The sequence below is a fragment of the Homarus americanus genome, unplaced genomic scaffold (assembly GCF_018991925.1).
Source record: "Homarus americanus isolate GMGI-L3 unplaced genomic scaffold, GMGI_Hamer_2.0 scaffold23617, whole genome shotgun sequence".
Taxonomy (NCBI): Eukaryota; Metazoa; Arthropoda; class Malacostraca; order Decapoda; family Nephropidae; genus Homarus; species Homarus americanus.
The window spans coordinates 5,328,930-5,347,559 of NW_024720711.1; the positions used below are offsets into that span (position 1 = coordinate 5,328,930).

At 40.0% G+C, this 18,630-nt stretch overlaps 2 protein-coding genes across 2 annotated transcripts in view; one reads left to right on the top strand and one right to left on the bottom strand.

Moving 5' to 3' along the window:
• LOC121860770 overlaps positions 1-8,304 on the bottom strand; it is a 93,695-nt gene extending 85,391 nt beyond the window's left edge. Inside the window, exon 1 of the mRNA XM_042358132.1 lies at positions 8,042-8,304. The gene's annotated coding sequence lies outside the window, so the exon portion shown is untranslated. The remainder of the gene's footprint in view (positions 1-8,041) is intronic.
• A 1,018-nt stretch (positions 8,305-9,322) lies between these two features.
• Positions 9,323-18,234, top strand: LOC121860771 (neurofilament medium polypeptide-like). The gene is made up of 8 exons (XM_042358136.1): positions 9,323-9,515; positions 10,767-10,916; positions 11,385-11,515; positions 11,670-11,795; positions 12,651-12,757; positions 13,042-13,184; positions 13,740-14,871; positions 16,277-18,234. The coding sequence occupies exons 2-7, from the start codon at positions 10,770-10,772 to the stop codon at positions 14,868-14,870; spliced, it is 1,785 nt and encodes a 594-aa protein (XP_042214070.1). The 5' UTR covers positions 9,323-9,515; positions 10,767-10,769; the 3' UTR covers position 14,871; positions 16,277-18,234.
• The last annotated feature ends 396 nt before the right edge of the window (positions 18,235-18,630 follow it).

An 18,630-nucleotide genomic window follows, 5' to 3' on the forward strand; every position in this document is an offset into this window, starting at 1 on the left:
AGCTAAGTATAACAAAGTATACTATTAGAGTGAAGTATATGAGAGTATAATAAGGTAAACAAGACCACCAGAAGGAATAATAATAAATATAATCAGACCTAATAATCGCTCTTAACAATGCCAGTGGATATAAATGAACACTCACCCGCTGTCAACACTCCCTACCTACCCCTGTCCTACCCCACCCACTCCCCTGTCCCATCTCTGTCCCACCCCCCTGTCCCACCCTGTCCCACCCCCTGTCCCAGTCCCACCCCTGTCCCAACCCCTGTCCCAATCTCTGTCCCACCCCCACTCCCCTGTCCCACCCCTGTCCCACCCTGTCCCACCCCAGTCCCACCCCCGTCCTGACTCCCCACCCTCCAGTCCCCCCCTGTCCCACCCCCACCCCAGTCCCAATCCTGTCCCACCCCTGTCCCACCCCAGTCCCACCCCCTGTCCCACTCCCCCTGTCCCACCCCTGTCCTGCCTGAACCTACTCCCCTGTCCCTGTCCCCAGTACCCCTCCCCCTGTCCCACTACCCCAGTCCCAATTTGTCCCACTGTCCCCTGTCCCACCCCAGTCCTGCACTCCTGTCCCCCAGTCCTACCCCTGTCCCCTGTCCCACCCCTGCTCCCACCCTGTCCCCCCCCTGTCCCACCCCCTACCCCACTCTGTCCTACCCCTCATCCCACCCTTGTCACCCTGCACACAGCAAAGAAAGGAGGGAGAGGAAGATGAAAAAAGGAGAAGAGGAGAAGAAATGAAGGAAATAAAAGAGTTGAAGGGAAGGAAGGAAGGAAGGAAGGAAGGAAGGAAGGAAGGAAGGAAGGAAGGAAGGAAGGAAGAAGGTGCATGTGGATGATGAAGGAAGGAGAAGGAGAAGGAGGAGGAGGGAGGGAGGGAGGGAGGAAGGAAAAATATGAGGAAGAGGAAGAGAAAGGGAGGAATAACCCTCACCCCTTCTCTAGGGGGGTGGAGTGAGGGGAAGAGGGGGGGGAGGAGGGGGAGGAGGGGACGAGAGACGGGAGGTGAGGAAGAGGAGGAAGGAGGTTGGAGGTAGGAGAGGGAGGGGATTTAAACCACCCACACAGAATCTTGAGCGATTACCCTCCTCCTCCCCCCTCCCTCTCCTCCCCCCCCCCGCCACTACAAGTATTTACACTTTTAATAAATAATATGAGAAAGAGATTTAAATATAGAGTGGGGGGAGAGGAGGGGTGGAGGGAGAGGTGAGGTGGGGTGGTGGAGGGGGGAGAATGGAAGGGAGGTAAACATTGGTAGGGGAGTTTAATATAGATGGGGATGATGAGAGAAGGGGAAGATGGGAGAAGACAAAGGAGAATTAGGAATATGAAAGGTGAATGATGTGGGTCATGACTAATCATTACCATCACACACAGACACACACACACACACACACACACATCACACACACACACACACACACACACACACACACACACACACACACACACACACATCACACACACACACACACACATACACACATCACACACACACCACACACACACACACATCACACACACACACACACACCACACACACACACACATTCCCAGGGTGTCTTCAGTCCTTGGCACGTCTTCAGCTGTTACCTCCACACAGGCACCACCGCACTACACCACGAGGTAAGGTTCAAGCATTAAACCTAACCTAACCTAACCTAGCCTAACCTAACCTAGACTGGATAGGTAATGAGTGATAGAAAGCGAGTGAACCAGTCAGTCAGCCAATCAGACGCCGGCGTTACGCAAGTGCATACCTGTTGTGTTTGGTGTATGACAAACAACCAGGAACCAGTGCATGTGATCTGTCTCTGTCTCTATCTGAATAAGTAGATAAATGAATAAATAAAATAAAATGTGTGTATGTGTGTATGGTGTGTGTGTGTGTGTGTGTGTGTGTGTGTGTGTGTGTGTGTGTGTGTGTGTGTGTATGTGTGTATGTGTGTGTGTGTGTGTGTATGCGTTAACATTGGTCAAACTTTAAATACCAACCAAACATAAAGTGTAGAGAACAGCCAGGGTTAAGATCTAGGGCGGGATATAATTGCCTGTGACCGTTGAATGGCCTCGTTTGACCTTTCTAATGTGACCACACGTGATAACTGTCTCCATCACAGTAGAGTCAGTAACATAAACATCAGTCGTCCTGGTAATGTTATTATTATCGTCATTAATTCAGAAGTTTATAAATTATACAACTTAAACCTTTAGTGTGTATTAGCGAGTTATAAAATAAAGTCATAGAGAAAAACAATAACAGAAATGGGCGAGAAATTCGACCAGGAGACCAAACAAATGAAGGTTATATAATGTGCATGGCGTGTTTCCCTGTTAAAACCAAACAAATTCTTCATCAAAAAACTCTACACAACACCAAGGTTTAATATATTTTATAGTTTTCTGTATTTAAAACTCAGGAAATTGATAAAGAGAAAGAATAAGGAAAGAGAGTGTTGGTACGGAAGCAACAGGAGGAGTGACGCGAAACATGATCACTCAGTCTCAAATGAAGATCTCACTGATCACGTTATGGCAACACTGTCACGGCGGGAGCAGAGTTGTCAAAGTATTCAATTCATTTTATAAACTCAAACGACAGTACAGTACAAATACGGATACAATTACATACATACGTACAGATACAGTTACAGGCACAAGTTACAGGAAGAATGAGGCCTGCAACATGATAGTAATCTACGTAAGCATGACCTTTGACGGGGCTCACGTTATGGCAACACTAACCAGAATTGCATTTCATTCATTTAATTTCATGAATACAACAGTCACAACTACAGGTACAACCACTGTACCCAGATTATCACCACTGTACCACCCAGACGAGAGACTGTTTGGGTGATATACACACACATACTGTACACTCACTTATACAAACATACATACACTTACACATACATACATACATACACACATACACACACCTACTACTACTAATAATAATAACAATGGTTGACTATTATACATTTGTACTTAATGACTTCACACACATGACAACGAACAGCTCCAAGTGTCAGGTCAAGTGATAGGTCGTATGTTAGGTCAAGTGTTAGGACAATTATTGGGTCAAGTATCAGGTCAAGTGTTAGGTCAAGTGTTAGGTCAAGTGTTAGGTCAAGTGTTAGGTCAAGTATCAGGTCAAGTGTTAGGTCAAGTGTTAGGTCAAGTATCAGGTCAAGTATTAGGTCAAGTGTTAGGTCTTATAACAAACTATTTCTGGCTTCTTGAGAGAGACAAACAGACAGACACACACTGGCTTCCTGCTAGACAACAGAGGCATAACAAGAGTACAGTCCTACCCTGTGTGTGTGTGAAGGGCAGTAGATGATATAACTTGAATATCGGGAAAGAGACGAATCATTGAGAAGAATAAAAAATGCAATATAAAAAAGGTAAAACTATATATTAATAGAAGAGAGAGGAAGGCGGGCACCACAGCCAAGAATAGATAAACACTTATTTATAAAACGTAAAATATGTGTCGTCCACATCGAACTGCACCACAAGTTGTCACCTCCGAACTTGTTTTTATTAATTCTTATATTCACTTCTTATTTGCATATTCATATTCCTTTTTGTGATTTAATTCTTTGTATGGCTGTAATTATATTATTATTACTAATTTATTATCAATATTAATATCCTCATTAACATCAGTTTAAGTGAGTCAATACTATGTCCTCACAGATTCCTCACGCCATTATAACCAGGAAAATTAACGAGAGAAAGAGAAGAAATCAACCATCAACACAAGTACAGTATTTTGTTCGTTAATGGTGGACAAACATTTAAAGAGTTTCAATAATGTTCACAACAAATTTAGTTTAATCTATCGTCAATTTTCTTAAACGTAAAGATATTTTTGTTTTAATATAACAAACAAATCTATATATCACCTCCTTCAAGCACAAATATAAGTCAAGAATTTAGTTCGCCGAATAAAGCGTTCAAGTCACCTTTAAACAACAACAACAACAACACGGTTATCTTGTGTAGCGGAAAGTAAACACTGTCGAGCTTTACTAAAACAGACGATATGTTGCCGCTGGTGTGTGTGTGTGTGTAAGCTATCTCAGGTCGGGTTACTAATTGGTTTTTACTGTAGTTATCTGATGCTATGGTGTGACAGAGAGAGAGAGAGAGAGAGAGGCTAGAAACATTATACGCTCCATTATACTTTGTAGGAAAATTACCCTGATGTACGTTAATTTTTACGAGATATTGTACGATAATTTGATTTCATCTGTTGCGAAGTGAAGTCGTTTTAGATAAGAGCATTTTTTGTTTCATTGTTTGGGGGATTTTAGTCTTGCGTTTGATCTTAAATGAAGTTAAAACGATTAGATAAGATATATTATTGCATCTTTACTTACGAGGAATATTACGAAAGTGTTATAACTGTTGTCTTTTAAGTATTATTAAACGTAATAGTTAGCGAGGTGTATAAACCCCGGAAGATCGGACAACTCGTCAACCGCACTGGCTAAACAATGACCCCAGAATATGATCCACCAATCGATTAATGTCTCAAGACCCGAGTCACAGCTGGGTCGACACCACACCACGACCACACCCTGTCAGTCCCCTACTAATGCAACTTATAATCTTTTTACAACAATATTATATCAAATTACCAAAGCCATATATCGTATAAAAATAAATACCATATTATTGTTTATGTAGTGTATGAGGATAGACTACAGCCTAATACATCATACAGTATACCACAGCTGTATTATGACCTCATACACTATACGTTACATCATATCCTGTTACACACATACACGGTCTCACACACACACACACACACACACACACACACACACACACGGTCACATCCTTTTGTTACGTTACAGTGTTGCTTCCACCAGCCTAACTGTTGTATGTATGTATGTATGTATGTATGTGTGTATGCATGTATGTATGTATGTATGTACAGGGTATGTATGACCAACTCTATGCCCACGAGAGAATAAGAATGAATGATGAATTAGAACAAGGGAGAAAAGGAGCACACACACACACACACACACACACACACACACACACACACACACACACACACACACACACACACACCTGACCGTAATGAGAATCAAATAGTGAACAATGTGTCACCTTTTGTTGCCGCCTCTTAGCACAGCCGTCTTCCTCCTCCTCCTACCTCTTCCTCACCTCTCCCTAGGGTTCCTCCTCCTCCTCCTTTGTCCGTGAGTCAAGCGAAAGTGTTGACTCAGGAGAATATATTTCAACATACACTCTTTAACAGGATATATCTTAACACAGTCTACCAGGATGTTAAATGCCAGTTTAGGTTAGGTTAGTTTAGGCTGGGTTAGGTTAGTTTAGGTTAGGTTAGTTTTTTGTTACTCTCTACGCTGGTCTTGCATTATTTCTCCCTAGATATTCCCTATCTTCTATATGACTCGTCTGTTGTCTCCCTTCACCCACCCAACACAAGGAGGGGAAAATACTTGTACTATATCAGTGTTTCCTTCTGATGACACCGGGAGTGGACCACAGACCTCGTCCCTCTTCATCTCTTTTCTCTCACTGTCCCTCCCCTCTCTCTCTGTCTATCTCTTCTCTCCTTCCCTCCGTCCACCTCTCTCTCTCTCCCTCCCTTCTCCCTCTTTCTCCATCCCGTATCTCCCTTTCTCTCACCCTCTCTCCGTCCCTTTTTCCCTCCGTCCATGCCTCCATTTATCTGTCTGCCTATCCATCTCTGCGTCGTAGTTTAAGAGAGTTTAATACGTCCTCACATCACCAGTTCCGAGAGAAAATTAACGTAAGAGCCTTTGAGACTCTGGTTCGTGTGGCAGCAACCGTAAATGCATAAGATTCCAGAGGTGGTGAAGCCTTAGTGTGGGGGCGGGGCTTCCGTAAGAGGCATGATCACCTTAATACGTCCGAACGCTGCCTCCACCTACACGTGTCTACCTGAGAGAGAGAGAGAGAGAGAGAGAGAGAGAGAGAGAGAGAGAGAGAGAGAGAGAATGTGATCTCTATTTCTCTCAAATTTTACCAACAGTCAAGGAATTATTATACTGTTATTACATTTTTATCATTATTATTGTTCCTCTAACACTAACCCCTCACAATATTAATTCAAATCATATCCACTAATCACCACGACTAAAAAAAAAACTACTTTCGATAATTTTTTCCACTCGTGTACGATACTGTAAACACAAAGGTCCATTATGACTCCCAAATGTACGATAATTTCTTCTACGATGGTCCCGCTTGTTATATATTGTAGTTATCAAGTCTTTGTTTTCATATTTATTCATATATTTTTAACGACTTCAGTTAATCTACAACGGACTCAATTTCAAAAGCTTTAATAGTCAATGTTTCTAAATAATATAAGAACAAATACAATATCTTAAATAATAATAATAATAATAATAATAATAATAATAATAAGAATGACAATGAAAGCCTTGCCAAACTATCTTTCATAATACACACTGCAGAAGGCGCGTGGGTTGACAGCCAAATGTTATCACTGAGAGAGGCCATTAGGCAAGACGCAGGTGTGGGCAGGTGTCATACTTACTGCTCTAAAGTCTAAAGTCTTAAACCCTCACCTTGACTACAGGCGATAACTACAATACTCCCATAGAAAATTATTGCTACTACTACTACTACTACTACTACAGCTACTACCACCACCACCACCACTACCACTACTACTACAATTTTCTTTTAATCGTGGCCTCCAGCTTCCCCCAATAGCCACACCTTCGTCACCATTTTATCATTATATTAAATATCCTAATACAAAAGTAGCTACACTACCTGAGTTAGATAAGCCTACTGCTACTACCACTAACACCAAAACAACTACTACTGACAACATCTAAAACAATTACTACAACACACAATAATAATAACAATAATAATGTCAAATTTCTAACGAAGTGTTGTCACATTCAAGAACACACACACACACTGTCCATTCATTCACTCCTACTGTTGTAACGACTGTGTTCTACTGTGGTGTTTCTCTACCACAACGAAGACGCTCCAATTCCCCGTCTAGTATACCACTGTTACTTCACATAATAATAATAATAATAATAACAATAATAATAATAATAATAATAATAATAATAAAAGGATTAACTTTGATCATCCTCCTTGCCTACACACTTCGCGGGGCTCCTGGAAATAGAGTGAAGGTACAATTATTTTTCTTATCTACTCTGAGGTAACACAAAGCAAGTGGACAGTTTTAATTTCAAGTGCATCAACCGGAACCCTCTCGAGTAACTGTGAAGACTGAGAAGAGAACGAGTCATTGAAACCTTCCCAGGATTCATACCGAGGCTTCATAGTGTTAATGTCCGCTGAATAGAGCCACTGCTTTCAGAAACCTCTCGAGTGATTAAAAAAAAACATGTCATTGAACTGTAACCACATATAGTATTTATCTAGTCTGAGGAGTCACATGAGAGGGTTTCCAGAGAGACAGAGAAAGAGACTGGTAGGAAACCTCGCGTGAAAAAAAAATAGAAAAGTTGAATAGGCTTAACGTACGGCCCTTTGGTAGGCTTGGCTGTTAGGGCAGAGAGAGAGAGAGAGAGAGAGAGAGAGAGAGAGGACAAACACTCCATCCACCTCCTCGAGACACATGACCTTAAACATTATCAAAATACAATGAATTAAACGTCAATAACAACTTCAATACCTCACCCTAATGACTCATGATAACATTAAAACATCCTAGATTATATTAACAATACCACAAGACTTAAGGTAAATGAGTGGGAGAGAGAGAGAGAAAAAAGGAACATTTATTTACAATTCAATCTTTACCTTAAGTGACCCCCCCCCCCAGGCCGTCCTTCATCACTATAACGGGGTTGGGGAATTTTGGCTGGACCCCAACTCTTGCCGCCTCTATTTCACGCCTTATAGTGTGAATATATTATAAAATAGGGACATATTATACACAAGGGGGCATTGTGGTTTATTAGTGTTGAGGTAGATAAGGTAGATATTGACTTACCTCTGTATTACATAGGTTGTTATAGCAGGGTCGGTGATGGTTGAGTCAGAGCTGGTTTAGGCAGTGACTCACGCGCCAAAACTTCAACTTCTCCTCCTCGCAAAATTTTTCTCACTCACACACTTTCCCCCCGGCCAGGCATTGTTAAACTCTCCGACATTTATTCTAGCGGTAGAGGTTGGATATTCATGGTGTCAGGGAGGGTTGAGAGGGTAAAGATAGCTTAAGTCACACGCAGCCTCACCGATTCATACAATCTGACTAATGTTCAGAGGCATCTTGTTGAGATTATAAATTCGTATCAGTCTCAGAGGTTGTCTAGCTTATTTATTTTTATAGAATATGAATTTTAAATTTATGCCAAGATATGGGTTAATGATAGAGTTTAAGGAAGAGTTGGGGTATATTATAACCGCGAAATTAAAATGACCGTGAAGGTGTGATGTGAAGACCAGCTCTGGCACACATCAAGGGCTGCCTCACGCCGCCTCCGATTCCTTCAATCATTATCATAATATTCTCTATATAATGCTTCAGTCCTTCGAAAATAATATGAAAATAATAAAAATATATCTTATTTTCTAAAATATAACTAAAGAATTATAACTTCACTTATAATTACTATTATTTTTATTGATAAGTATACCGAAGTCAGTGACACTTAAACTAATCGCAAGTGAAATAAGATAACGTATACGAAAGGCCAAGAAATTTCGGCCGTTTTGGAAAGTTCAAGTGTGGTAATACATGATTCTACTTCAAATACTTTTTGTAATGCTAAAGTAATTCATTAGAATAACCAATTAGATCTTATTATTAAGCAATATAAAACGAAATAGTGTAAGCCTTGTGGCAACATTTTCAACCAATCGCGTTAGCAGAAGAAGTTCCGTATGACGTCATTGATAGCCAATAGAAAGCCACATGTCATGATATTATTTTGAGGTTTATTGGTCTATTTATATAACATGATGTTATTTTATGAGTTTAATGAATTAAATTATTGATTTAGTAGTAAATTATAGTTATATCCATATATATATATATTTTTTTTTGAAATGAGTAAATAGCAGATGTAATGTAAACAATAGGAGCTAACAGCCTACAAATCTATTTTTAATTGTTTAACTACAACACTGCCAACGGATCTAATACTTAGTAATATAATATAAATAATATTAAGACATACAACACTAAGATTTAATGGACAATAGATTGATAATTGTGGACAGTAATTAAGTGATGTTTAATAATAAACTTAGGGTCGTTGTTTATCTTCGCGGGAGAAAGGAAGGGCGACCCCAGACAACTTCCTTATTAACTCACTATTATTTGTTAATCACTTCACCCACAGTTACCGTCGTCAGGTACTAAACGATACACTGGCACGTGAATGAATGAGGAGGTGCGCCACTGTCAAGGAGTGAGGGAACAGCTGGTCTAACAACTCACAGATTGGCGAATTAGCTGACAGGTAATTTATCATTAAAGATCACCGTTTACCAACTTACAAGCCATTTGGGCGGTTAGTCACGGTTGATTATTACTTTGTTATGACATTTATTGTCCAGTGTTAATACAGGAGGAAGGTGAAGGACCTGGAGGAAACTTGTCTGAATAAAACCTTTTCTATGTCTCGGGCCGGGGACTGAACCTAAGAGAAACACGCGTTACCTCCAACAACCTAAACTATAAAAATATTACATTAAAGAGTGGGTTGATTTATTGTATTGATCTGATAATATATGTTACTAGAGGGACCACAGTGGTGTTTCCGTGACTCGGTGAATTTCACATTTTGTCACATGCACTTACATTTTTATCCTCTTCGCCACTGACCGGCTCGTTAGCCGCTTGGGCGATCGGTCACGTCCCTGTTACGCACTGTTGGCAAGTACTGGGCATGCACCGGCTCCTGAATGTACCTGAACCCGCTCCAGTGTTGGTCAGGTCTGGTCTTGAAAGGGTTCACACTCGGTGCCGTCACAACACTACCTGGCAGATTGTTCCAAGAGTTCACAACTCTCACTTCGAAAACGTTTGCCCTCTCAATTTTCTAGACCTGCGGTTTCTTCAGCCTTGAGCTGTGACCCTTTGTGGGGCGAATGTCTTAACTTACAACAATTAGACACTGGGTGTTGTTTGGTAACCCCATCACTTTGAGTTTACAATGTTCTCCTTTCAAGTGGTAAGTGGGCCACTGCTACACATCTTTGGGGGAGTGAAAACAATTCCTCACTTAACAGTGTCTGATGTGTTCATATCTGTACTTAATGGTTCAGTCTAGGTAAAATCAGATAATTCGAAGAATTGGTTATTTTCCTGTAGTCCGTGGCAGACATTAAAGACTTATACAGACTGTATATTTGTTTAAAGAGTTCATTCTAAATGGATAAATACCGTATTGTTAGATTTACAGTAAAGTAAATTAGGTTGATTTATAGAACTAAAGGAAAGAATTCATTCAACAGGTGAGCAAACATTTAAGGTAGGTTAGATCCTGACCTGACCTGACCACCCTGGCCCAAACATCCTACATTCCATTCAACAATTGACTGAGGAAGTCATGGTGAGTCATCATAGAGACATTCAGATGACCAGTTCTCTTTCATCAGGCAGAAGATAAGGCTGGAGCAATATAAGAGTTAGGGAACCTCAAGTACTATGCACATAATATAGGAAAAGGATGACATAACAAAATTTACCCATGTGTTTGTCTTTTCAGTAAATGATGACTGGAATATTAGAGCGAGTGTTCCCCTTGGAGTCGAGCTTGAGTGTGATGGACCACCACTGCCTCAGTCACTTCTCTCCCGTCCCCACAACATGTATCATAGGTCCACCTCACTCCATGAAGAGTGCAATACTTATGCAGGTGTGTATGATGAATTCCTTATGGAGTAGTTATGTTTTCAGGCCTGGGTGTATGAGTGGACACTTGACTTTCACTGCCTTGTGTGAAAATGGTTGTCAAAGTTCTGGCAGCCCATTAGAGGCAGTGTAAGTACACCTCACCAAACCTCTTATGAAAATGGAGAAATCAAGCCATTAAGCATCAGTATCCTATATAGTACAGTATACGGTAATAATGAACAGTAAGGAGGAATGGAGTTCATAACATTTAAGGCAAAACTAGTGATGGTCTTTAACTGGTGAAAATATGTGTGTAATGATGATCTTTCTTGTTCCTTTCAATATATGTCTTCATGCACTTGTTTTATTATTTTTAAACAAAAATAAATTTATAATTAATTTAAGAATTTGGGTAGAATTTTCCACAACCTAAACATTACTATTGGATTCCTATGAACCACTTTGTGTTTACAAGAGTTAATGTCCACAGGCAGCAGTGACGGAGACTGTTGAAGGAGGTTGCGTGTTGTATGTGACCCCAAATGAGTTTAGTTGTCCCCCTCCAAGTGTTCATGGGATGTATCAATCATCACCAGACCTTATGAATGAGATTAACTTCCTGTATGTATACTGAACAGTATTTGTCAGGTTTAAATTCTTACAAAACATACAATCTGTTAAATAGAGGTTTCACAATACTGTACTGTACTTATTTTATATTCGTTGTGTCATTGATATTCCTAACCTCTGTAACAATTATTTCATCTATATTCAGATACACAAGTGAGACATCTAGGCTGGAACGGTGCCTGGCAAATCTTCATTTTCTTCCTGAGATAGAAAGACCCACATTCATTATCATTGATGACCTACAATTTTATACTGCACCTCAAGATATTGGGTTTGTATTCAGTGCTCATGGTCAAATAATGTCAATGTGTTTGTAGCAGAGGTTTTAACTTACAATAATGTCTCTGTGTATTGTGGTTCTCTAAATGTAAAGGATATATATATGCCTTCAAGCTTCTTAATTTTATTTTTCTCCCAACAAGTGCCAAAGAGATCTGTTCTAAAATAAGAGGTCTGTTCTAAAATAAGACAAATATTTGGCCGAGGTACTGTACATGTGTGTCACTTTTCACGCTACTTAAGAACAAATATAAAATATTTTTTCATCAAGTTTAGGGAGTTGTTGCCTTTATTGATGGCAACAGGACCTACCTTCAAGTGAAAGGATAAATGTATGTAACTAACATGAAAAATGTAATGTAGCATTGTAATGAAACATGATGGTTAAGAGGATGACATAAACAGGCTTGAGTGAACTGGAATGAGAAAGGTGGGATGTGTAATGTGATACTGAAAGACAGGAAACCCTGTTCAGATCCAAGAGGGCAGTTGGGTATTGGCAAGTTTTGCATAGAGGTAGACTATGATGGTTTGGGCATGTGGAGAGAATGGCTGAGACCAACTGGGTGAGGAGGTGCACGAGTCTAAATGTGGAGGGGAGGAAAGCCAGGACGTAGGCCAACATTGACATGGAGAGAGATTATAAGAAATGATATTAAAGTTAAAAACCTGATGAGAAATGCTGCAAGAGACAGTGTAACATGGAGAGCTGCCATCAGTTAATCACAGCTAACCCACACAAACCGAAAAACTGCTGTGATTATAAATATGTTGAGGAATTTTGATTTTTTTTAGATAAAAAATAAGGTTTTGTGTAATGATTTATTTGGTTGTTTACTTTTACCAGAGACACAACAACACAGAAGGTCAACGCTGCTAGAGTCATCTCCTTGGCACAGGAGTATGCCGAGTTCTACACCAATACAAGGACCCGGGATACACACTCTGACGCAGGTTAATATACCTTTGGGTTAAGTGCTGGTAGGGATAACTTCTTGAGGCTAGATTTGAAGATGATACACTACGGTACTGTACACTTGGGCATCCACAGAATTTTTTCCATGGGGAGTTAATTAAAAATCAAGAGATAATGGACATACCTACAAGGTTATAACATTTGTCAAGAAGAAAGCTGTTGGGTAGATATATCACTGAGTGATAAAATTAATATTCTCTTTATTCCCCGCCTCTTTCTACAGCATGGAGACTGGCATCATTGACTGTATTTATAATTTCAGAGATTGACTTGTTTCATCAGTGTAGTGTCCTTGTTTCTTGGACAAAACGTACCTCAGATGCCATGAAGCTCAATGAAGTGGAAATATTTGCTAAAGATTTTTGTCACCATGTTTGGACCGTACATGTGGACAAGGCTCACAAGGTAACTACAGTAACATATTGTAGGCAAGTAAACTTGAAGTTCATCATCAAGAACAACAACCACAACATTTTATGGCAATTTTCCACACATGAGTTTAATATCTGTTCAAAGTAGTTGTGAAAATAATAAAATAGCAATGGTATATGCTTATTGGACTGGCAAAAAATAAAATTATTTAGCAATTTATTCATACATTATAAGACAGTAAACGTGGCAGGGTTGAAACTTGGAAGATGTGCCCAAATACAGTAGAAATACTGTAGTATCACACTTGAGGAGCACTTCCCAGCAGTCACTATGGGTTTGAGGTAAAGGTAGACTCGAGTGAAATCAAATTGGTTATATTCTGAAAAAGAAGACAAAATACTTGATACTGCATGAAATAATAAGAGTGAATTGTACATCAGGTTTTATGTAAAGGTTTTGTAGATTTAATAATTTCTGGTAAAGTGATGACACAGTTTTATTACCTTTTTGTTTCCAGAACACTGACAAAATTGTTAATATAGTTTACCCTCTTGAAAAAATATTTATATCATTTTTTTTGTTCCCCAGAGCAACATGAAGGGTTATGATCTGGTGTCAGAATGGACAGAACAAACCTGCACCATCTCCTTCAGTGCTTCTCACCCTTCTGCAGCAGAGCCATACATCCTCTTGCATGAAGTATATTTAGAAACTGATGAAATGGAAGAGGAAACAACCCAAGCAAAAGTGATGGAAGGGGAAGCAACTCAAGAAAGAGTGATGGAAGGGGAAGCAGCCCAAGAAAATGTGATGGAAGGGGAAACAGCCCAAGAACATGCGATGGAAGGGGAAGCAGCCCAAGAAAATGTGATGGAAGGGGAAGCAGCCCAAGAAAATGTGATGGAAGGGGAAGCAGCCCAAACAAATGTAATGGAAGAGGAAGCAATACAAGAAAATGTAATGGAAGGGGCAGGGCTGTCCCTAGGAGGGTGTGGGGCCCGGGGCAACTCAGCCACTGCGGGGCCCCAAAATGGTAAGGTCACGGTTGCGATGGTGGAGTATAGCCGTCAGATCAGATTTACCAGCCAACAGGTAATGTGTCCGAGGTCACCGGGACTAGTGCTGGGCCCCCCACACGTGCGGAGCCCCAGGTGGACGCCCCTGTTCGCCCCCCGTAAAGGACGGGCCCGGGAAGGGGAAGCAGCCCAAGAAAATGTGATGAATGGGGAAGCAGCCCAAGAAAAAGTGATGGAAGGGGAAGCAGCCCAAGAAAAAGTGATGGAAGGGGAAGCAATACAAGAAAAAGTGATGGAAGGGGAAGCAATACAAGAAAATGTAATGGAAGGGGAAGCAATACAAGAAAATGTAATAGAAGGGGAAGCAATACAAGAAAATATAATGGAAGGGGAAGCAGTCCAAAAAAAAGTGATGGAAGGGGAAGCAGTCCAAGAAAAGGTGATGGAAGGGGAAGCAATACAAGAAAAAGTGATGGAAGGGGAAGCAATACAAGAAAAAGTGATGGAAGGGGAAGCAATACAAGAAAAAGTGATGGAAGGGGAAGCAATACAAGAAAAAGTGATGGAAGGGGAAGCAGCCCACGAAAGAGACTTGTTGGAAGGGAAAACAGCCCAAGAAAGTGCGATGGAAGGAAAAGCAACCCAAAGCGAGGATTGCAGCAAAACTAATACTGAAGATCCTCCTCAAGGAACTTCACACTAAAGTAGGTACTGTATTTCGAGGGTGAGGGTCATAATGGGAATTCTCCAACTAGCCATTGGATACTTGCATTAAATCTCTGTTCTGATTGGTCTTTCCCATAGTCGGCATGAGTAGGTAGAAGCCAATGTTAAGCAGTCGTCCTTCTTAGCTGCCTGGAGGTACTGTAAATACATCATCACTTCCCCCTTGTGTTGGTTGCTGCTGGCTTGGGGTGTGTGTTTGAGCAGTCTGGTGGACTATGGATAAGGGCAGTCTGAGCCCTGAAGTGGGACTGAGTGGCAGGGTCTGCAGCCACAATGCAGGTCCCAGGGAGTGTAGAATGTGTGTGTGTGCTCTTGCTCGACAGAAGACAATCCTGAGAATGGGAAAGACTTTTTTTCTAGCAAGCTCCTCCTTGTTACTGTAAGATGACTTGCAGTTTTGTAATTGTTAACCCTTAGGTCCCGGGTGATGTACCAGAACGTCCTACCGGCGCCCCGGGTGACGTTCCAGAATGTCCGCCTATTCCCACCACTGTTTAAATGCCCAGCGTGGGTTATCAGGTTCCAGTGTGACTATTTGCCTGTCACACCACTCGCTCGGCCACAGGGAAGCTTCCTGAACATAATTACCTACTTTTGTTTGTTTCATTTTTATTGTTTGTCTATTTTATCATGTATCAAAGTAATATTGCTAAAAGTAGATTAGTTGTAGTGTAGTACCTGTATTACTGTAAAACAATGCTATGATTATGTTGTAAATGTATAAATTTGGGGAATTATTATTATATACATTACTTGCTCTACCAAACACAAAGATAGCCAGACAGACTGGCTACCGACTGGCGAGTGTTGCCAAGCACCTTTTTATGAAAAATAATGCAAATAAAATATTCTAATTGAATTATTTATAGCAAATAATTATTTAGATCAGTAAATATATGTATTATTGGCCACCTCGGACACAAAGGTGAGAGCTAAAAATACTGTAGCTGCTAAGTGTGTAAGGACCACGAACGTCAGCTGTCAAACCAACACTGTCTCCTTATCTCCCCCCCCGGCCAGGGAAGTTTCTAAAGGGTCAATATATAGTTTTTATTACTCATTTTTTATTGTTTTGTCGTTTAAAAAGGGGTGAAAAATTTTTTTTTTAAAGTTGATTTTTATCGATTTATCCCCGCGGTGGGGGTACTACCAGCGGTAATGTAAGGTGTCAGATTCAAAATTTATAATTGTTAATGTAAACAAACTCTTTGCAGTTTACATTTATTTTAATTTGTTTTGATGAACATGATTCTTACCGGTATATGATTACTGAAGAACCTGGACCCATAAAGTTAAAAGAAAATAGGTGATAGTTGTATTGATAAAATGATAAAAGAACCTAAACTCAGGTGATTGTTATTACTGTTTTATTTTTATTTCTAGGTAAATGAACTAATGTGTGAAGGTGCAATCTGGGAGGATGTATCTTAAGAACATTGTGGAGACTGCCTGCCGCTCAGTCCATGTATTGGAGTAGTGGGCACGGAGGAACTGTCTGCCAGTCAGCCCACTTACAGATAGTTGTTTTAGCTACTGTACAGTAACATTCTTCTATGTTGACACTATCACACTGGTCAGAATGCAGGCTTAAATCAAACACAGTTGTCCTTGCTGACTGGGAAGCAAATCTATTTTGTTCTAATATTCTGTGGTATACATTATGAACATAATCAATGTGCTTTTAGGATGATAATGATATCGGCTTTTCTAAGGAATACCGAAAGTATATTATATAAAAATAAATGTAATGAAATACATCATTTATAAATTAAATAATCAACTATTATTACACGTACAGTGAGAGAATTAAGTATCTTCCCAGGATTTTGACAAATACATCACAGAACGGTCGAGCCATTTGACAAATGCACTTGTGGTGCCCATAAGCATTTGGCAGGCCTGTGGTCAGGTTTCATCTAACTCTGGTCAAAGCGGGGAGGATATTTAATTCTCTCGTTGTACACTCGCTCCAAAAAGTATCTTTACGGAGACGTGAATTTCAAAATGAACACCACGACTCCCGTTGTCTTGGTAGGGTTATCAAAATCCTTCATATTGTCTTATACAAAATCGTAATGATACTTTTTGGAGAGAATGTACCTTCTGACTTCTCCCAAATACGGTATGAAATATTCTGAGAGCCATGTACAGTACAGTATTTTTTTGTATAATAAAGGATAACTTTTCTAGCAAACTGTTTGACATTTCTGATCTACAGACAATGTTATGGTGACCATCGTCTTAAACATAATACAGGTATCCCTCAAGATACGAATGGGTTAGGTTCCAAAAACAAACATTCATTAGGTGAATTTATATATTGCAAATTGATACGCATATGAGAAAAATAGGGTTTGGTTCCCTAATGACAAAAATGCCCCAAAACACAAAATAGGTTCACAAACAGAACAAAACCCATTTAACTAATGATAAATAGTACACAACTACTCTAATTTACTACCTAACACATGAAAAAAATTACTGTCTAACCTTGGTGCAGTCTGGGAGGGCAGTCTGGGCTCACCACTACAAGGGTTGTCCACCTCATCACAGCTGTCTGCTAAGGACACCACAGCATGCTTGTAAATTGTGGTCACAGTAGAAATGGCCAGACCAAGATCTTTCCCAATCTTGGTAGGACCATCACCGTTTTCATGACACTTAATTACTTCCAGCTTTGTCTCAAGCCACAGCCTTCCATGGTTTCTTCAGTGTAATACAGAAGTAGCTGAAGAGTTGGCAGAATGCTTGGATGGCACGAATACACATGGATAAAGAGATATCACTTCACACACACACACACAACAAATGGCGTGTGAAAGGACGCGAGCTTGTGGGAGGTGCAGTAGGGGTGAGGGGATGATCAGTGAATGAGAATACATCTGTGCATCTCTTCCCCCAGATGGCCCCAAATTCGTGTGAGGGAAGCTTTCTCATCTCAAAATAGCCGTGTCAATTTATGAAATATGTATAAGTGATTTTTTTTATCGAGAGATACCTGTACTTAACACTTTAGCCAAGAATAAAAACACGTTAATACCTGAACTGTGTCATACTGAAAAAACAAATTTATATCTATGATGTTTGGTATATTTCTTTCAGTTATGTACCGGGTACTAATTCCCACCAACAGATGACTTCATTAATGGTAAGTTAGCCCAGAGCTGTTCATTATGACAACCTAGATTTCACTGCTTTACTGTACAAAATAAAGTTAGCTTGGTTATGCTACAGTACAAAGGAGTTGATCATCCATAGAATAAAAACTTCCCTAATTCCCATACAGTACAGTATGTCTTTTACATTCACTAAAATAAAGAAAAAATAAACATGAAACAAAATTCTCTCACTTAACCAAAATCACTATAGACAATACAGGAAAGCCTCCGATAACGGTGGTTCTACTAACGATTCATATTTAAAACCCTGGTTAACTTAGGATCCAATTCTATTTACATCGTTATTTTATTCATATTTATGACGAAAATAGAAAATAAAATATAATTACATTTTCATATAAATAATAACTAAATCCCGATATGTATCATACAAATAAAAAAACATGCCTTGCGCACGGATGCTGCCGGGCTTGTGAGTGGTAGTGCCAGTATCACTAGTTAAACAGTCACAGCTGGCGGGCCTTTTGTTTTCACGCATCTGAACAGGAACGGGAGAAAAACTTTCTCAGGTTTCGGCATTTTTTGTGTCCCTATTCAACATGAGCAAGAGAGCAAGTG

What these genes read in the sequence shown, in the direction of transcription:
- LOC121860771 (XM_042358136.1), top strand. Translation starts at nt 10,770, where the DNA reads ATGATGACTGGAATATTAGAGCGAGTGTTCCCCTTGGAGTCGAGCTTG. An exon ending in ATGAATGAGATTAACTTCCT is followed by an intron (nt 11,516 to 11,669) that starts GTATGTATACTG and finishes ATCTATATTCAG; the next exon opens with ATACACAAGTGAGACATCTA. An exon ending in ACTGCACCTCAAGATATTGG is followed by an intron (nt 11,796 to 12,650) that starts GTTTGTATTCAG and finishes TACTTTTACCAG; the next exon opens with AGACACAACAACACAGAAGG.